General features: G+C 48.8%; 6 protein-coding genes across 6 annotated transcripts; 5 read left to right on the top strand and 1 right to left on the bottom strand.

Annotated features, from left to right (window-relative positions):
• Positions 1-12: 12 nt before the first annotated feature.
• Positions 13-1,657, bottom strand: EV420DRAFT_1054403 (GRASP55/65 PDZ-like domain-containing protein). Its single transcript, XM_060465549.1, has 7 exons — positions 1,641-1,657; positions 1,306-1,580; positions 983-1,242; positions 876-922; positions 755-826; positions 611-699; positions 13-557 (listed from the first exon to the last, which is right to left on the bottom strand). The coding sequence occupies exons 2-7, from the start codon at positions 1,553-1,555 to the stop codon at positions 475-477; spliced, it is 801 nt and encodes a 266-aa protein (XP_060335743.1). The 5' UTR covers positions 1,556-1,580; positions 1,641-1,657; the 3' UTR covers positions 13-474.
• A 50-nt stretch (positions 1,658-1,707) lies between these two features.
• EV420DRAFT_1054104 (uncharacterized protein) lies at positions 1,708-4,516 on the top strand. The gene is made up of 2 exons (XM_060465547.1): positions 1,708-1,834; positions 1,885-4,516. The coding sequence occupies exon 2, from the start codon at positions 1,892-1,894 to the stop codon at positions 4,160-4,162; it is 2,271 nt and encodes a 756-aa protein (XP_060335742.1). The 5' UTR covers positions 1,708-1,834; positions 1,885-1,891; the 3' UTR covers positions 4,163-4,516.
• Positions 4,517-4,686: 170 nt separating this feature from the next.
• Positions 4,687-7,541, top strand: EV420DRAFT_1618414 (uncharacterized protein; the record flags this gene model as incomplete). The annotated part of the gene is made up of 14 exons (XM_060475337.1): positions 4,687-4,790; positions 5,048-5,173; positions 5,232-5,313; positions 5,342-5,837; positions 5,872-5,924; positions 5,975-6,054; positions 6,108-6,277; positions 6,336-6,429; positions 6,495-6,891; positions 6,944-7,074; positions 7,134-7,173; positions 7,229-7,325; positions 7,384-7,426; positions 7,484-7,541. The coding sequence occupies 14 exons, from the start codon at positions 4,687-4,689 to the stop codon at positions 7,539-7,541; spliced, it is 1,971 nt and encodes a 656-aa protein (XP_060335741.1).
• Positions 7,542-7,960: 419 nt separating this feature from the next.
• On the top strand, positions 7,961-9,949 carry EV420DRAFT_1517228 (uncharacterized protein). Its single transcript, XM_060471995.1, has 7 exons — positions 7,961-8,193; positions 8,292-8,463; positions 8,533-8,688; positions 8,742-8,854; positions 8,924-9,072; positions 9,128-9,275; positions 9,326-9,949. The coding sequence occupies exons 1-7, from the start codon at positions 8,111-8,113 to the stop codon at positions 9,498-9,500; spliced, it is 996 nt and encodes a 331-aa protein (XP_060335740.1). The 5' UTR covers positions 7,961-8,110; the 3' UTR covers positions 9,501-9,949.
• Positions 9,950-11,936, top strand: EV420DRAFT_1517222 (FAD binding domain-containing protein). The gene is made up of 4 exons (XM_060471994.1): positions 9,950-10,203; positions 10,292-10,905; positions 10,964-11,588; positions 11,646-11,936. The coding sequence occupies exons 1-3, from the start codon at positions 10,077-10,079 to the stop codon at positions 11,564-11,566; spliced, it is 1,344 nt and encodes a 447-aa protein (XP_060335739.1). The 5' UTR covers positions 9,950-10,076; the 3' UTR covers positions 11,567-11,588; positions 11,646-11,936.
• EV420DRAFT_1517218 (phospholipase D) lies at positions 11,937-18,356 on the top strand. Its single transcript, XM_060471993.1, has 25 exons — positions 11,937-13,104; positions 13,157-13,272; positions 13,319-13,543; positions 13,588-14,091; positions 14,147-14,275; positions 14,329-14,410; positions 14,457-14,553; positions 14,698-14,791; positions 14,845-14,912; positions 14,965-15,029; positions 15,085-15,181; positions 15,229-15,294; positions 15,347-15,371; positions 15,423-15,634; positions 15,755-15,914; positions 15,967-16,053; positions 16,103-16,174; positions 16,223-16,362; positions 16,412-16,668; positions 16,715-17,055; positions 17,093-17,266; positions 17,326-17,430; positions 17,487-17,769; positions 17,819-17,885; positions 17,933-18,356. The coding sequence occupies exons 1-25, from the start codon at positions 12,084-12,086 to the stop codon at positions 17,958-17,960; spliced, it is 4,515 nt and encodes a 1,504-aa protein (XP_060335738.1). The 5' UTR covers positions 11,937-12,083; the 3' UTR covers positions 17,961-18,356.
• Positions 18,357-18,416: the final 60 nt, after the last annotated feature.

Raw genomic sequence — 18,416 nt, 5'->3', positions numbered from 1 at the left:
GTACTAGCCAGCTGTCCTTGAAATTCGTACACACACAACCCAAAGAAAAGTTAATTTAATCGACACTGGTGAGACTTCCCTGTGATGTCGTCTCTGTATCTGCAACACTGTCTCCCTCACCGTGAGAATTCTCATCTGTGCTGGATCTATATCCAGCTTCTGTGGACGTCCTGTTGAAATTATTACTCGGATTTAAATTTGGGGCAGGTGATCTTGAACGAGAGGCGAGAGTTTGAGGTGCTACTCCAGAACCTTTTCTCGTAGATAATTTGAGCTCCAAGGAAACATCACGATTTTGATGGTGAATCACCATTAATCAAGTTTCCAAAAGATGGCCGTGACACTTCATGCCTTGCGTGGCTGGGAGAAGTCGAAACTTGTGTAGATGCCGAAGTCAGGGTTGGGGACGAATGGTCGTGGGGTGTATCAGAAGGAAATTTGGGGCTGGATTCCTCCAATATAGTCGGAATCGTTTTAGGAATATGGTCTTGCGAAGGTTGAGTCGGAAACAGATCCTGACGCCACTGAGCCTGCCGTGGCTCTACCCAGCCCATATGCTGATTGGACATATAAGTCGTATCCGACTGTATATCTGCAGGAACGAACAGACTTTGATCTTCGTAGTCTTCTTGGATTTCAGGAGGTGTTGTCGCCACATGGCCGGAAGAATGCGGTGGTATTCGATGCAGAAGGCCGTAACTAGAGGTCTGTTAGTCTCCAAAAATGAAAGCAACACGGCCCGAAGCGAACTGACCCAAACACGCAACCCAAGAGACCGTCACCGCCCCAGTGACGGTTAGGAACAAGAACGACTTCCCTGAGAGCACTGAATTCACGTCAGATCGGCTTCGAAGACCGCTAGAATGGTCACGTACTCAAAGTCGTGAGAGTACACATAGACCCGCAAAGGCTTGTCAACATGCTGCGTAAAAGGAAAGCGTTACTATCTTAACCGCGCGTAGAAGCATAAACGAAAGCTCACGGCTTCGACTAAATCATAAAAATCGTTTTCGGCACCAAGAACGCCTCCAGACCAGCCTGTGATATAATCGCCGTACGGAACCAGGCCGGCGCTCTCCGCGGGACTGCCTTCAAGGACATCGAGGACGTGCCAGACGTTATCAAGGGCGAATTCGGGCTCGCATATTCGCATGCTGAGTCCGAGCAGAGAAGGTTGAATATGGGAGCCTTCTGGTTGTGACTGTTGCTGGGACCATGCACGAGACGGAACAATAGGAACCACTGCAAGCGTAAGATGAAAGATTAACTCGAAGATCAGAATATCCAGCATCCAGCTTCACGTGCCTCGGGTCTCCTGGCTTTTGCTGTTCCAAACTAACAAGTTGAGCGTCCTGCCTTCATGGCTCTCCACTATTCTCTCCAGCTCTGCAACATCGATGTTCTGTGCAGACAGAGAATCGCCTTCAAATCCGACGACAAAGTCAAAGAACGGCTCAATGGTCGTGTGCGAAGCTGGCGAAGACGGTGTGACGCGAAGAACGTGGAGAGCACGAGATGGGGCGTGGCTCTGAGAAGTTGACTGTCCTGCTCCCATGTCGTTGCAAGCTCCCAATCAGAATCTAGCGGCAAGGATGAGAATAAGGGCGATATAAAGAGATTGTCCGAAATTAATGTTGTACCGTACGTCGTGGTTGATGTACATACATAAGCGTGACGCGAAGCACATGACGTCACTGTCACATCGCCCAAAAATTTCCAGCGCCGGACGTCGACGTTCCCGGTGTACAAGTCGAGATTACTGGCCCCGTTGAAGCAGGAATACCGTGCTGTTTCGTGCCTTTCGCGCCTGCTTTGACTGGGATTGCGGCATGCAGTGAGTTGCCGTCCTATTCCTCCCTAATGAGTCAACTCGAACAGTATTAGGTGACTTATGTTCCTGTGTCGTCGACAATTGAGCCGTGTCGTCTTTCGCAACCTTCTCTCATATGCGCAGCAGGCGGCGTGTAGAAAATACACAAAAAATGCAGGCGGCACTGCTGCACAGGCGATACCTAGCGTGCAATCTTCGTCTCTCACGCGATCTCCATCTATATTTCCTACGACACCCTCTCCAAATACATACAGGCAGACGCACCGAGAATCCACCCATCTCACGTTGGATGAATATTTTCGGATGCGCACTGAGGATCCACAGTCTATTGCCTCTTTGCCAGCGACTACCTTCAAGAAAATCATCTCGGACACGGCGCTGTCTGTGAACCAGTTCAAAGCAATTGTGTCAGACGTCCTTCAAATTTACAAGAACGAGGGAAGAAGAAATCAAAACATTGCTATACGGTCTATCACAGCTTCGAATCATTTCTTCCGTTTATCCCCCGAGGACGTGCTGGCGCTGGTGCAAAGGCTTGATCAGTTGTTCGATGGTCTGCAAAACGCAGACCGTGGCCTGATTGACAGATTATTAGCCAATCTACCTCCCTCTCCTACGGTCGCGCACCTAGAACTTCTTGATATGCTGCACCCCGTCGTGATGCACCACCTTGAACAGCATCCACTTCCGCCCAAGAAGGCGTCCGTTTCATACTGCCCAAGTCATCTTATCCGCAGATCGGGATATTATGTTCGGGCTCTCTTGATTGCAGACAAGCGCGACAAGGTTTTGGAAGTGTTCCAGGTGCTAATGGAGAAGCAATTTGTACAACCGATCCCAGAACTCTCCGTGTCGCAAGAATTTGGGGTCATCGTCCTCTTGACCCTGGCGAAAGCATGGTTTCATTGGGACTGGCGAGACTTAGGTATGCTACTACTGATCGACGGGGTCCGCCAGCCGAATGCTTTCGACGCGGCGATTGCATCCACCACACACCGCCTCATCGCAGACTCTGTTCACCAGATTGTCCAGCATGCCAGGCACTACGAACTGAGCCAGTGCCTGGAGCTTCTCTTCCAGCTCCATTCCATCTCGCCCCTTCCCGATAATATCATTCATGCGTTATATATTGCCATCAAGACGAAGGAATATTTCTCCTTAGGCTTGAAGCTGTACAGCTTCGTCAGCGACCCCTCAGTCATCAAGCAGCACAAATATCCGCCTCCGCCTAGTGAAGTCCTACTATGGCTACTGCAATCAATTGACAACCAATCGTCAGGGTCTCATTTGGCCAGATCCCTCGCTGGAGCGGTCGTACATCAAAATGTTCACCTTCCTGCACAGGACCGCGCCCATTTTATTGCGATCCTGGCAAAAAATGGTTTTGGAAATCTCGCAAGGGCACTGTGGCTCCGTTACTCCACCGGGCCAGACAAGGCTTATGTTACCGGCAACGCTACTTGTATGATTCGCATGGTTTCCATTTTCACACACCTCCGAAAACGGCTCAAAGCCCCAGAAAGCCGTCCATCGACGAGAATTCCAGACCCTGCACTGTCTCGGAAGCGCGATGCTGAATTTGCGACTTTCGTAAACCATGTGTTAAGAGAGTGGTCCCTGGTTCATACGCCTTTGACAGCCGCCAGCCACGAGAATTTGACATCGTTCGCGCGAGCCAATTTCATAGCGGGACGGCAATCTGATGTGTTTAACGTCTATGAGATACTTCTCGAACGCAGAGAAATCCCAGATCTTTATGACGTGAACATCGTGTTGGGGGCACTGGCGGAGCGACATCCTCGCGCCGCGGCGAGGATGATCGAGCGAATGGTCGAGAAAGGATTGCATCCCGACGGAGTCACAATTGGCACCGTGCTGCATCAGTCCCTCGTACACAACGATCTGTCGCTTTTCCAGGATCTTCTTCTCCGACTAGGCGAAATGCAAGTGGCGCTGACGGAGAAAGCGTTGGTGTCTTTCTTGCGCGCGAACGCGACGCTGAGCCTTACGACGGCGCCCGACGTTCAGCGAAAGAAATTTCTTGGCATTTTGTCGGTCGTCACAGCCATGAAACATACGGGGATCACTTCATCGCCACATCTAGGCAAGTTTCTCGCGTATGCGGCGTTGAAAGCGGGATTGGCGGTATTTGCCTACAGATTCTGGAAACTGCTGCTGTCGGAGTCGGCTGAGTGGGATGATGATGAACAAGGGCAGCTGCGAAGTACGTTGATCTCCAATATCCGTTCTCGCTGGCACAAAGGGATCCTGGCGGAAGGGCGGGCTAGACTCATGCTCAGGCATCTCGCGGGTAGGCATCGTAATGGATAGCACATAATAGAAAATTTTGGGTAACCAAGAAACGGGGGAAAGGTTACGACCGACAAAATGGAGCACGTGGAATTAGGTACCAGCCGCAACTCGGATCGGAGGCAATATGAACCTGTGGTGATCTGAGCAATGTTGAGCAAGTCTGAGGAATCCAAAAGGGTGCATCGCCAAACTTCAATCTGGCCGGTTGCGAAAGATTAACCGGAGATAGGCCGGGGGAGTGACCGCGGTCTATTGTGAGAACGGAGCCAAGGACCCGTGATACAATATTTGCTGAATGATATTCTGGAAACCATATGTGTAAAAGTGCTCGATTGGGACGGAGGACACTGATTTTTAGGTTTCCATTGCCCTTACGAGCCTGATCCCAGTTTGATATATAACATTGAAAAGAAGAGCTAGAAAAAGAGCCCGAGTAGCAAACAAAGTGCTACACGCATGCTTCAAAACGGCCAGACATACCGTCCCATTTCCTCCCAAGGCCCCATTTACCCTCTCTGCTTGCTGTGACTTCCTGCCGCCCTATGCCTGTCGCCCGTCCAAAGAAGGAGTCGAGCTCGGCCACCCCGCCTTCCGACGACGGCCTCCTCAAGGAACCACACTCCGAAATCAGCAAAAGCAAGAGAAAGTATGTCTAATTTCTGTTCATTTCGCCGACCTTTCTCCGTGCCCCACCCCCGCATTTCTTCCTATTCCCCCCTTCTTCAATCCTCTTTGCTTCCACACGTCGTATTCATGTTGTGGTTCTCTTATTTTTTTCATTTCTGCCCGTTGCTGACATCTTCCTTTGTGTTGTTTAGGCGGCAGTCTCAGAGTACGTATTCTGTCACGTCTATTTGATTTGCTCTTTATTGATTGCGATATCGAAGGCTGTGATGCTTGCAGAGCCCGTAAGGTTCGATGCGCTCGAGAGAACCCCGATGATCAAAAGCAATCTTGCAAACATTGCATATCGCTCGGAATTCCCTGCACTTACGAATACCAGCCCAAAAAGAGAGGTCCGCCTAATCTGTGGGTGTCGTCATTCGCTGTTCGGCTCTGCCATACTTAGCAGCATCTGTATACATAGATATCTTCGTAGGCTACATGAAGCCCAAGCAGCAGCAGCGGCAGCTGACAATCAGGTCGATGCAGATAGCTCGGCATCACCAGTCATCGACGACTATGACTAGCCCTCAGTCATTAATGTCGCCGTCGTTTGGTCCAAAGAGCCCGTCTTCGTTTATGGATTCCCCGATACCAGCACTACCTACCGTTCCTTCCATCCCTATACCCCCCTCACGCTATCCCATTGCGGCAGATACCTATCATTCCCACTATTCCAGCTCATTGTCCTCGTCTTACCCTGGTTCCCACTCTGACGCATCTAATACCCAGGACGAATCCAAGGGATATTCTCCTCAGCCAGATTCTTTCAGTACTTATCCTTTATATAATTGGTCCTACAAGCAGCACCAGGTCCTTCCGGTGCAGCCACCAGCCCAAATACCCCCTCTCTCGTTTTATTATCGACCGCATAGATTGGAGGAAATTGCTCCGAGAGATACGATATCTCTCATCATAGCGCTCTTCTTCGACTTTGTGTATCCGCTCACTCCTTGCGTTCACAAACCGTCCTTCATGGCTGACCTTCACTGCCCACCGGGAAGAACGCGATCCACTCTTTTTCGCCCTTGTTATGTCCACTGTGGCTTCAACGCTCGTTCAAGTTCCCCGTTCCTATCTCCCAATGGATCGTCCGGTCGTTCGGAAGCTCGCCCAGGTACGTGCATTACTATCGGTCCTGGTTGCTCTCCAACTAAAGGCAATCAGACTTGTCACGAAGCTAGCCGGCAGGTTTCTATAGCATCCTACGATCCACCGACCTCTATGCATGTCATTATTCGATATTTGTTCGTACCTTTTTTTCTTTTTATGTGATTTTGGTATTCAGATCTTTTCACAGCGATTGCGTATACCACTTCTGTGAGGGCCATGACGCCACGCAGCATGCGGCATTTGGTGAGGCTGCGCATATCGCCGTTACTCTGCGTATGCATGAAGAAGCTTCGTACGAAGGCCTCGACCCAATCGAGAGCGAGATCAGACGGAGAACTTTTTGGCTACTCTTTGGAGGTGAGCGCGCGTTGCTTTGTCAGAGTGTGAGAGCGCTAGATAAATTTGTCATTTTTAGCCGACAAGTCAATGTCAGTCCTCCTTGGACGGCCGATCTGTCTTCGGGACGAAGATTGTACTGTTCATTTCCCTAAGGAACTAGATGACGAATAGTAAGTTTTTGAGTCTGCTTAAGCGATAATGATCCACTCAATCGCCTTGGTATTTTCCCTCGTAGCATCACCCCTAGCGCTTACCTTCCTCAACCACATGGCAAGACTGCCATTGTCTCGGGTCTTAACTATACCTCCCGGATTTTCGCACTTCTCGGAGAGATCCTGGTCCGTATCCGAGTGGACAAGCGCTCTCCGCCACAAGGGCAATTCGCGACTGCTAGACTTGAAGAGGTTCAGTCACTTCACGGGCGTATCCTTTCGGCGTTAAGCCACGCGCCTGAACCTTTACGACTAAAACAAACACATGCCCCTTCTCACATCCCTCCAGAATACGGAGGTGCAGGTTTCCGACAAGCAACCTTTGCCGAGGTGAAAGATTTCTTTGACAATCCTCATGCTTCGCGAGCGAATGCATTGAACCCGTTCCTGGTTATGCAAGCGAATTTGTATGTGACACAGGTAGGAGTTTAACCCTATTCGCATCGTATGCAATATTGACTATTGTCCCAAGCAACTGGTTCGATTTGTGATTGAGCAATACCGTGACGAGCTGGTCGTCTCGTTACAAGGAAATATTGACGATCACCAAGTCGCCGAGGACCGAGAAGCTGTTGCTAGTGTATTGCTGAGCATCCTTCACAGGCAAGGGTTGTCCAATTGAAACGCGCTTTGTTACTTAACGTTACGGACGGCATTTACAGCATCCCAATCCAGTCCATCGCCACCAATGGACCTAGTTTGGTAAGTTAGATTTCATGGATCTTTGTGTCTCCAATCCCTTGAATATTTTATCAAGGTCCATAAGGTGCGCTTTGTCGCATCTACGCTGCTGGATGCAGTGAGAAAAGCTGAAATAGCGCCGGCGTCCGCCGCGCGCGCCCACGCATATCTTTGTGAGTTATTGGTTGCCTATCAATCTTTTCACAGATGTGTTGACCCTTGGGTATCTAGGGGACTTCCTTAGCATCTTATCTGAGATCGAGAGGAACTACTTGTGAGTCTAAAATCCCATGCTCGTTGCGACGTGGGTTTACGAACGCGTACCTCGTAGACTTGACGACGACCGGGATGGCACGTCCAGTGGCGACGGAATGGCCATGATGAGCTAAAGGAACTCTGGCAGTCTTTCAGCAAAAACAATAATAGCAACTGTATCTATCGTTTCGGCTTTCTCTTTGTGGTTATACCCGCGCCCTTCGCATATTGCTCTAGCTGCATAGCAGCGTCTATTGTGTATTGTTAATTTACTCGTCCTGTCGCATTGTTATCGAATAGTACTCAACATTTACTTGTAGCCCAGCTGACCTTAGTACTACCCTTTAGTCAACGAAATAAAAGTTGGCCTGGTTACTATGTTTGCTGCGCATTTTTTAATACAGATGGGAACGTATGGTCTTGGAAAGCAACGAAATAAGTCGAGTTCCAGTGGTGATCGTTAACGTTGGTGATCATCATCAATCGCTATTTGCCTTCGGCCTCGAACCCGAAGCGACCGGTGCCTGACTGGAAAAGGGAATTTCTGTGACCAGGGAATGTGTTTGTGACGAACGCGATCTCACTGTTTTCTATCGTGCCCCTGTTTTCCGTACGCTCAGCATCCAGCATCCCGAGGAGAACTGCCATAATTTTTCTTTTTTGCCGCAGATTTTTCAACTAAAATACAAGAATTTGATCCATCATGTCGACTACGGAATTCACAGAAGAAGAACAGAGTCGCTACGACCGGCAGATCCGTCTGTGGGGAATCGAAGCTCAACAAAGGTGCATTTCTGCGATTTTATTTATCCGCAGGGTCCTTCAGAGAGCTTCTTTTAATTGAGAATTGTGGTCGGACTTTCTGAGACTGATTGGCGCGATAGGATGCGTAATGCAACAATTCTTGTTGTACGATTGCAAGGCACTGCAACTGAAGTTATCAAAAACATCGTCTTAGCTGGCATAGGCAAGCTCGTCATGATTGATGACGCAGACGTTACTGAGGAGGACCTTGGGGCCGGTTTCTTTTTCCGAGACGAAGATGTTGGTCAGAAGGTAAGCTTCGCAGTTTCGCGTCTTTTGACGGAAATTTGATGGCTATTCTTCGGCGACTGTGTTTTGTAGAGAGTAATTGCTGCGAAATCAAGAGTTGAGAGTCTCAATCCCCTCGTGACGGTGGAGACTATCACAACTTTGACCCTGCTTGATGAGGCAACACTTGAACAAACGCTTGGATCCGTAGATTTGGTGTGTGTGACAGATTGGGATAGAGATGGTCTTGTGAGTCCTTCACTTTGAATACTGACTCTGCTATTCTGAGCCGCCTCCTCAAGATCCGTGTAAACGACGTGTGTCGGCGGCTCCGCACCCCGTTTTATTGCGGTGGTACCTATGGCGTTATGGGCTACATATTCTGCGACCTACTCAATCACGAGTACATTGCTCCGTGAGTCCAGTCTCTTTTAGCTTGATCTCTCTACCGGTAAGTTTACCCCTCTCGCCGGCACATTTACAGAGACCGTTCTGCCCCCAACACTGCCCAGAAAAACATCATGGTCACAGCCGCGTATTCTCCTCTTCGAGATGCTCTACGTCACAAGTGGTCCACATTGACAAAAAGGCAAACTAAAGAACTGAATCCTTCGGTCCTTTTCATGATTCTTGGTGGGTTGCTTGATCGTGACATCATGCAATATTCATGGAAAATACTCGGCTCTAGCACTGTGGGAGTTCCAGTCGAGACACGAGGGAGTCCTTCCCAGCAGTGTCGCTCAAGTGGATGAATTAGAAACCATAGCAAACGCAATGATAGTTGCGGCAGACGTGAACAAGCAGGTCTTGACGAAAATTCCTAGAGACTTTGCTGAGCAAGTTACTTTTGCTTTACACATAGTTTTTCTTCTGAAAATGTTCTCAGGTCAATATCGACCACTGCAGGTCATGAGTTTTCTCCAGTTTGCGCAATAGTCGGTGGTATGCTGGCACAGGACATACTGAAATCCCTGGCTGCCCGAGAACCCCCAATTGCCAACTTCCTGACTTTCGATGGTAATACAGGAGGTGCCACTGTGGCTCGGATGAATATGGCTTGACTGTTGATAGCTTGACTAGTTGGGTCTATCGCGTTTTTTCTTACTTCGTTAGGTGTCTCTTTTCTCATCTGTAGTACAGGCAGTTTTACCGATGTTGGATGCTCTATATCTCCGATAAATAACAACAAGGTCATCAAACTTGCAGAATTAACTGTCGAGATTACCGATCCGGAGTAGTATTTCGTCGCCCACCTTATTCTCAGATGCCTGGGCCCCATCTATGTACCTGAACGACATATGGAGGATTTCAAGGCTTTAGAGCAAATCATATCTGATTTTAGATACATCATGCAAGCGCCTCAGCTGACCGTTGTCCATGCTCGAGTGGATCGGAAGGCGATACCGGAGTGACTTGTTAGCCAAGACAGTTCGCTGGCCGGCAAGAAACGTTGTTCATAGCCGACATTGTGTCGCCTATCCATCAGGCTCACTGGCTATGACGTACTTTAGCTTTTGATTTCTGCGATTGTGGGGCTCAGGAGATGAGGGAATTGTCTGCATACAGGTCATGCACGCGCTAGGACGGCCTTTCTTCGTTTTCGGGACCTTTGCGAACGAGACGTGAGACAACGTGATATGCCGTCTGTTGGTTCTGATTTGCACCCGAACCCCTTCTTCTTTTGCAAAGTTGTATCTCCAACGACAGGCGTGCTCATGACTCACTTTGATTGTATTGTTGTTGGTTCAGGTCATGCGGGGAGTTGTGCCTGCACTTTCATCAATGCAAGCGGGGTGTCAGAAAGGTCAGGCCGATCTGATGTTTTAGATAAACATCTCATTTCGCTTGATAGTTTTGATAGTCGATAAGTGTCCTCCAGGTTGGGTAGGGGGAAATGGTTACTTCACTGCTGGGGCTCATAGGACTGTGCATGGTGGACTGCAAGACTTGCTGCCTATCGTAAGCAATCTGTCTTCAGAGGTAGTCGATCGCATCGACATGGAACCGTACACTCGCGATCAATTCTTTGAGGACATCATGCGGCTCGGGAACGGCAAAGCAGACCCTGCGATAGTTAGTGCAGTGGTTGACAATTCACGGGACGCGATACAATGGCTTGCTCAATCGGTCAAGGTCCCTTTTGTTTTCTCCTTCCATCGCCAAGCGTATGAAGTTGATGGGCGACAAAAGTTTTGGGGAGGGATGGTCCTTAGTGTAGAGGCCGGGGGAAAGGGGCTCATATCGGCACATCAAGATGCCTTAAGCAAGGCAGGTGTTGAACTTTGGTTTGATACCCCTTGCGTGGAACTTCTGAGGGAAAGCAATACGATCGCGGGAATTGTCGTTCGGAGGAACGGAGTTAATATTCCTCTGAAAACCTCTGCGGTTATTCTCGCTGCTGGCGGCTTCGAGGCGAGTTCTGAACTAAGAACCAGGTACTTGGGACCTGAGTGGGAAAGGGCCAAGGTTCGTCGTATGGCCTGTTCACGGATTTACGGTTATAACGACGTTTTTGGCTAACTAGGTTCGGGGAACACCATATAACACGGGTGATGGATTTCAGCTCGCCCGGGCCGTAGGTGCTAGAACCACAGGTGACTGGGCGGGGTGCCACAATACTGCCTGGGATGCCGATGCTCCAGATGATGCTGGAGCACGGGACGTAACTAACCAGTACACGAAGTCCGGTTACCCACTAGGAATTATGGTAAATTCCGACGGGGCACGGTTTGTTGATGAAGGTGAAGACTTCCGAAATTATACTTACGCCAAGTTTGGGCGGGCAATATTATCACAGCCCGGAGGAATCGCTTTCCAGATTTGGGATGCGAAAGTCATTGGTTCGTTAAGGAAAGAAGAATATGGCGATGGGATTGTCGAAAAGACGATGGCAAATAACATTGAGGAGCTGGCGCGCGAGCTATCTGCCAAAGGATTGAAAGATTCGGGCGCGCTTATTCGTACACTGAATGAGTTCAATGCGGCCGTTGAACGGCGCCAGAGAGACTTTCCCAACCAGAAGTGGGATCCCGCAGTCAAGGACGGACTCTCTACTCAATCGAACAGCTGCCATCTTGACATACCCAAATCAAACTGGGCTTTACCGATCAATCAACCTCCTTTGTAAGTCGTATTCTATTGACTACTTGCTGTTAATAAATTTCGCTCAGTATGGCAGTCAAAGTTTGCTGTGGAATCACCTTTACATTCGGAGGCTTGTCCATCGATCCAGACACTGCTGGAGTCATCTCTGATGAGTCTGGACAGCCCATTCCAGGTCTCTTCTGTACTGGAGAAATGGTTGGTGGGGTTTTTTACAATAATTATCCTGGTGGAAGTGGTTTGACTGCAGGCGCAGTATTTGGGCGCAAGGCCGGTGTTAGTGCTGCAAAGTTGCGACAGTAGGATACATACGTAGCCTGCGTAAGGAAGCTCGATTGATATGACGTCAACATCAAACAAGGATCTGGAGCAGCATCGTTTATTATTACTTTGACACGATACCACCACCTCTCCTTGACTTGTTCCGTTACCATCATCATCTCTCCATCCCAACCAGCGTGCCACATTCTCTCACTATTTATCGCCTTCTTCTACCATTTTATTTGCACGCCTCGTAGGTGTCAAGGCGCCATTGCTCATTCATGACGCGTATTGCAGAGGTAGTTGGACAGGCCATCGAAACAGGCCAGCGACATGGGACGTCTCCCGGAGACGGGGACCATCCACGGTCTGCCCTTTCGAGTCCTTCGCATGCAACGCCAAGAGCATCAAGCCAAGAACAACGTGTCGCACATTTCCGGACCCCGCCTAGTACTCCGTCCATGAGGACTGGCCCGCCACGGTCTCTGTCGTACAGCTATTCAACTCCAAACTCGCCTGCGACTTCCAGGAATAATTCCAAGCACGAGAACAGCGATTTGAAACCAGACTCTGCTGTGGAAGAGCAAGGAGATTTCCCTTTCGTGTCTCCCAGCACTGACTTTCGCGACGCGTTAGAGGTCAGGAACGCTTCCGCTGATAAGAAAGGGAAGAAGAGGGAAAGTAAACTTCTTGACGAGAGTTGGAATCCTCTAAAATGGTTTCACGAGTCTCCAAAGGAAGAAAAGGGCGGATTTGATTTTGATGGTGTCAGTGCAGAGGGACAACCTAGGGAACCAGTGACCGATGGTGAAGAAAGCACAAAACTCCCTCCTTCTGGTCTACGGCGCACAGCATCAGGACCACCTGCTCCTCCAGAACGAAAGACGGGAGCAAAATGGAGCCGGTTACGTTCTTTAATTCCCAACGTCGTCAATCAGCCCTCCCATAGCCCCATAACGCCAGGCCCATCAGTCGTCACGTCTAATGCCGTGAACATTACTGACGAGCTTATCGCCGGTGGGCTTTCGACTCTCATGTTACGCCTATGGTTTGAGCGCGACGAAAATAACCAGCGACGCGTTCCCGTACTCTTTCATCGGCTTCGCATCCGTGTCAGCGACAGCTTACATCCTCTACACGGTCATAAATCTGTGTTCAGAATCGAATGTGAATATGCGAATGGTGCTGCGCGCTGGGTAGTATACCGGCAACTTCGCGACTTCATATCTCTGCATTATCATTATAGTTTATCTAATGCCCTACAACGAAATGTCGAAAAGCTACCTGAATTTCCTAAGACTAGTACGGCGATGGTCCCTTTGTTCCACAAATCCAGATACTGATCTGCGGACAGGTTTACCGTATTTTAAATTTTTACAGAAGGAAGGCAATCAAGTTGGTCACGCCGACTTTGCTCGTTTGCAGCGCGAAGCTCTGGAAAATTATCTTTTGGATCTTATTCGTGCTGTCGTACGTTCTCCGTGAATTCCATTGCCGCATTTTGACCTCTTCTCAGATGTTTCATCCCGCAGCCAACCGCCTGGCGAGTTTTCTTGAGATCAGTGCCCTTTCTATGTACCTTTCCCAGTCCGGAGGCGCCCAGTATAAAGCTGGCTATATGCGGATAGAAGCCGAAGAAGGAGAATTTGGGCGCAAAGGTTCAAGCTGGAGGGCGAAGCGAGAGTCAAGGTGGTGTGCTGTCCGAGAAAGTTACTTGGTAGCACTCGTTGAGCCAGGAGAGGTACGCTTTTGCGAGCTTCATATATTTGCTCTGATACCATGTAGTTGACCGTCTGGGACGCCTTTCTACTGGATTCAGATTTCAAGATCGAGCGTCCTAAGCGATATTATCGACAAGGGCTGAGTCTTCTTCATCCCGATACCACACACGACGACGACGAGTCAAACGCCAAAAGAAAAGAACGCAAGTCGGAAGCAAGTGCAGAAACTGAGCATATGTCCCTGATGGGATCTATTAAGGGTCAAATTTCACGGGCTTTTCGTCTCAATCACAGTGCACATTTCCATCCCGGCGGTCACAGCGAAGAGGCACAAGACGGCACCTCCTCGTCTTCCTCCTCTGTGGCATCGCATGGCCCGACTCCCATGCTTGACCCGTCCACCAACACCAATCCTCTTTCGGGTGGTGTCGATCATCAGGACATGGTGGACAGCGAGCCTTGGCAAGCCGAGAAGAAGAAGAAGAAGAAAATTCAAACTGACGTTTCGAAACATACTTTCTATATATCGAACTCGCAAATGCGGCTGAGGCTGTATGCTCGGAATGAGGTACGTCTGGGTTTTTCTTGTCGCATGCAGATGTTGACGGTCTCGATACATATAGAGACAGATGCTCCAGTGGATAACGGCCTTTGAGCGGGTGGCTGCTGCCTCGCATTATACGGGAACCAACAGGTTTGATAGCTTTGCTCCGATACGGCTAAACGTTGCAGCTCAATGGCTTGTTGATGGGGTGAGTCGCCTCTATCTTATTTATGTGGCGTTTGCCTCAATTAAATATTCAAGCGTGACTATTTCTGGAATCTATCCCGCGCTATCCTGCTTGCAAGAGAAACAATTTACATTCATGATTGGTGGCTGTCACCAGGTAAGAATAGTGCGACGCCATATCGCTATATCTGACATTGTTCTAGAGCTTCAGCTTCGTCGGCCTAATAAAGAGCGTTATCGACTAGATCGTTTGCTGGAGAGGAAGGCCAAGGAAGGTGTCAAGATTTGTATCATTGTCTAGTGAGTTCGAGGTTTTTACTCGTGACTTTCAAAATATCGATCGGATGTCAACAGCAAGGAAGTTTCGAGTCGGACAACCCCGACAGATAGCAAGTGAGATTCGTTCTCTGCTTCTTGCCGTCGTTCTCATCAAAATGGAATCAGTTATACAAAGCAGCGTCTAGCGTCCCTACATCCTAACATCATGGTTCAGCGCTCCCCGTCACATTTCCAGACAGGTACTTTCTATTGGGCACATGTAAGTCCCAAGATTCTTCTCACTTTCATTTTGTTTAATGCGTCTGGTGGCAGCATGAGAAGCTTTGCGTCATAGATGAAGCTATCGCTTTCATGGGAGGACTCGATGCGTGCTTTGGAAGGTATGATTATCATACTATATCTACATTTTTTCTGTTGATACGTGGTTCTTAGGTGGGATACTCCCCAACACGCAGTTACAGATGATGCTGAAGACGAGTCATCTCAAGTATGGCCTGGTAAGTGAGAATTCCTCTCCTTTGACGTTTTCTAAGCCACTTGGCATTTGGACAGGCAAAGATTATAGCAATGCTCGTATTTCGGACTTCCATACGCTCAATAAACCTGAAGAGGATATGTATGATCGTACGAAGATACCTCGCATGCCCTGGTGAGCTAATTTCTGTAACGCTTTGCAGGCGCTGATTCCACTTACAGGCATGATGTTGGTATGCAGGTCGTGGGGCAACCTGCTCGCGATCTGGCTCGGCATTTTGTGCAAAGGTGTGTTGTTGTCTGGTAAGTGTTTACTGGTATTAATGTGCCCTGTCTTTAGGTGGAATTATCTTTTGAGAATCAAGGTACGCATCAAAACGCGTTGATTTGTGTCTGCGCTGTAGGAATTATTTTAGAACCATTCTCGAGCCATGCCATTCCTCTTGCCACCTCCGGAGTTCAGACCTGGCGAACTGACGCAGTTGGGTTTGACCGGTACTTGTGAGATGCAGATCTGCCGTTCTGCAGGACCCTGGTCTTTAGGTACCGCAAGCCGTAATGAACATTCCATCCAAAATGCGTATCTCAAGGGTCTGTCCAATGTTGTCGACAACGTCAATACCACTGAGTTTTTTTTTCAAATAGCGATTCAAATGTCAGAACACTTCGTGTACATCGAGAATCAGTTCTTCATCACCTCGTAGGGTTGTTTATGCGCCTTTTACGCTTGATTGACTCGTGATGCTAGTACCACCGTTAACGATATCAGGATTGAAAACAAGATCGGCGACGCCTTGGTACACAGAATAATCAAAGCCCATCGCGATGGAACCCCCTGGAAGTGCTGCGTGGTAATTCCTTTACTCCCAGGCTTCGCGTTCGCTCTAGATCATAGCGATGGCAGTTCTGTTAGATATGATATCTATGTCTGTTTTCGTCCTTTCTGACATCTGACCTCAGATCCGAATCATCCTCGAGTGTCAAAATCGTACCATATCCAGAGGTCCTAATTCAATATTCGGGAGGCTTAGGAAAGAAGGCATCGACGTGAGTGTTTCCATCTTCATTGCTACTTTCTATTATATATTACACCCAGCCCGATGACTATATTACTGTATTCTCCCTTCGTAACTGGGGCAAGCTGAGAGACGTATTGACAACCGAGCAGGTTAGAAGTATCATAATTTGGGCGTCAATTGTACTCATTGCAACTTAGGTCTACATCCATGGAAAGGTTTGCATCGTGGACGACCGGCTTGCCATTATCGGAAGCGCAAACATTAACGAAAGATCTCAGAGAGGGGACAGGGACTCTGAAATCGCGGCAGTAATTCGAGATACTGATATGATCGATTGGTTTGTGGGAAATATTTCTTCGTCCGGGCGATTCTGACATTTACTTTAGTACTATGGCTGGGAAGCCTTACAAAGTCGGACGTTTTGCTCACACCCTTCGGGTCCGGCTGATGAGAGAGCACATCGGTGTTGATGTCGATGCTTTGTATGAGGAAGACTTAATGGCTTCTGATCCCGTAAAACCTGAGCATGAGCCAGTACCTTCGAATTCTAGTGGCGAACAGCACCGCCGGCAGGAGAATGGTATTGTTGAATCCTCGGTAACTGACAGTTCATCGCATACAGCGTCAGACAACGTTGGGAGAGGTACGCTCGGCTTTTGTTGTAGTTGCGAGGGGCTTATTTTCTGTAGCCCCGAATGGTTCGTCAGAAGCAACCGTCCACACTGCAACCCAGGGCTCGGCGGAAACTGACGATGACCTGAACACGGCGTTTCCGAAAAACACCCGTACAGGAAAAAATGTACCGAGTGCCACGCTCGAAGAGAAAGTTGTTCAAGATTATCTCAACGGAGACGGGCCACCCGCCAATGGCCATGCCCCAAATGACAAGGCTCAGGACATAAAGCGGAAGTCCGAGGACAGGACATCTCCAAGCGATGCTCCACATCAAGCTCTCCCCTCGAACGGGAATCTTCACGGGACACCCGTCGATGCCTATAGATCTCCCGAAATAGATGATCAATCTCCCCATGTCCGTACGGGGAACAGAAAGCGGGGAAGATGACGAGCGTGCGGCGCCAAGAGCACGTTCAACACTCCGTAAAAATCTGGGGAGCAAGCTAGGTCAAAACAACAAATGGACTGTCCCAACTCCTCGACCTCATGTTGATCCCAATGGTTTTGAGGATCCTGTATCGGATGCATTCTGGAAGGATGTTTGGGTTGCATGTGCTGTCCATAATGTATGTCGACAAAACGTTTCCCTCCTTGTGGTGACCCACTGAGCTAATACCTCCATTAGACGGAGATATATCGGAAAGTGTTTCATGCTGTTCCGGATGACCTCGTCACTACTTGGAAGCAGTACAAAGAGTTCGTATTGCATCACGAGCGCCTGAATAAACCAGTAAGAATAGCCTTCTCTTCGAGAATTCAATTAAACATGCTAATAACCATATTTAGGCTGCAGATTCGACTACGCTTGAGCCAGTCGGAAGAGTGCCGTCCGAGACTGGAGACGACACCATTCCTTCTAATGAAGCCCCAACTCCTGCCGAACATGTAACAGAGCACTCTGATGGTCATGTGCATCTGAATGAAGAGCCAGATCTGAATAGCTCTCCTGGCGTAGCGGACAAGGAGCCTGCCCGTGCTCGTTCTCGGTCTACTCGAAGCACGGAGCCTTTTACGAAGGCGGAGCGAGATGAAATGGAAAAATTGCTGGGCGACTTGTGTGGACATTTGGGTAAGACAACCGTTCTCGCTACAAACGAGATACTAAGCACTGTCCTCAGTGATATATCCCAACCGCTTTTTGGAGGGCGAGGACGTTGCGAATAATTTCTTATTCAATGCCGATCGGTGCGTGGAATTATGTCCCTCTAGAAGCCCATTAACGATTTGTCCAGGCTCTTGCCCCTACCTATTTACGACTGATCATTCTGCTTTCTGTACTATGTTGAATGGTGCCTAAGGGTTGTTTAATTTTACACGATACCACAGCTGTTCCTTTGCATTAACTCCTTCAGATTTAATGTCTTCACATGACGGAAAAGGCAATCACCGCTTTGAAGGATTTGGAACGATTTGCCCACCCTGTGGCGGTGGCAATCTATTTCTTCGCCCATCCCCGGGTTTGGAAAGTTTTCTAGAGTTCAGTAGATATGTAAAACGGCCGTTTAACCTTCTATCTGGGCGATTTCTCGACCGAGAATTTTGATACAGTGCTTTGAATCGCCTCGAACAGCCTTGGCGTGCGGCGAAAAGCGGACGTGATGCATGGTCGACGGAGGCAGTATCTAAAAATAACATTGACTATGAATATCAAATGGGAAAAAAAATCACGACCATCAAAATGTCATGTTTTAAAGTGGCTGACTGCTTGAAGGGGCG

The sequence above is a fragment of the Desarmillaria tabescens genome, assembly GCF_030435595.1.
Source record: "Desarmillaria tabescens strain CCBAS 213 chromosome Unknown EV420scaffold_6, whole genome shotgun sequence".
In the NCBI taxonomy this organism is placed as follows: Eukaryota; Fungi; Basidiomycota; class Agaricomycetes; order Agaricales; family Physalacriaceae; genus Desarmillaria; species Desarmillaria tabescens.
The sequence above is the reverse complement of the archived record's forward strand: the minus strand, read 5'-3'. Positions and strand labels throughout refer to the sequence as shown.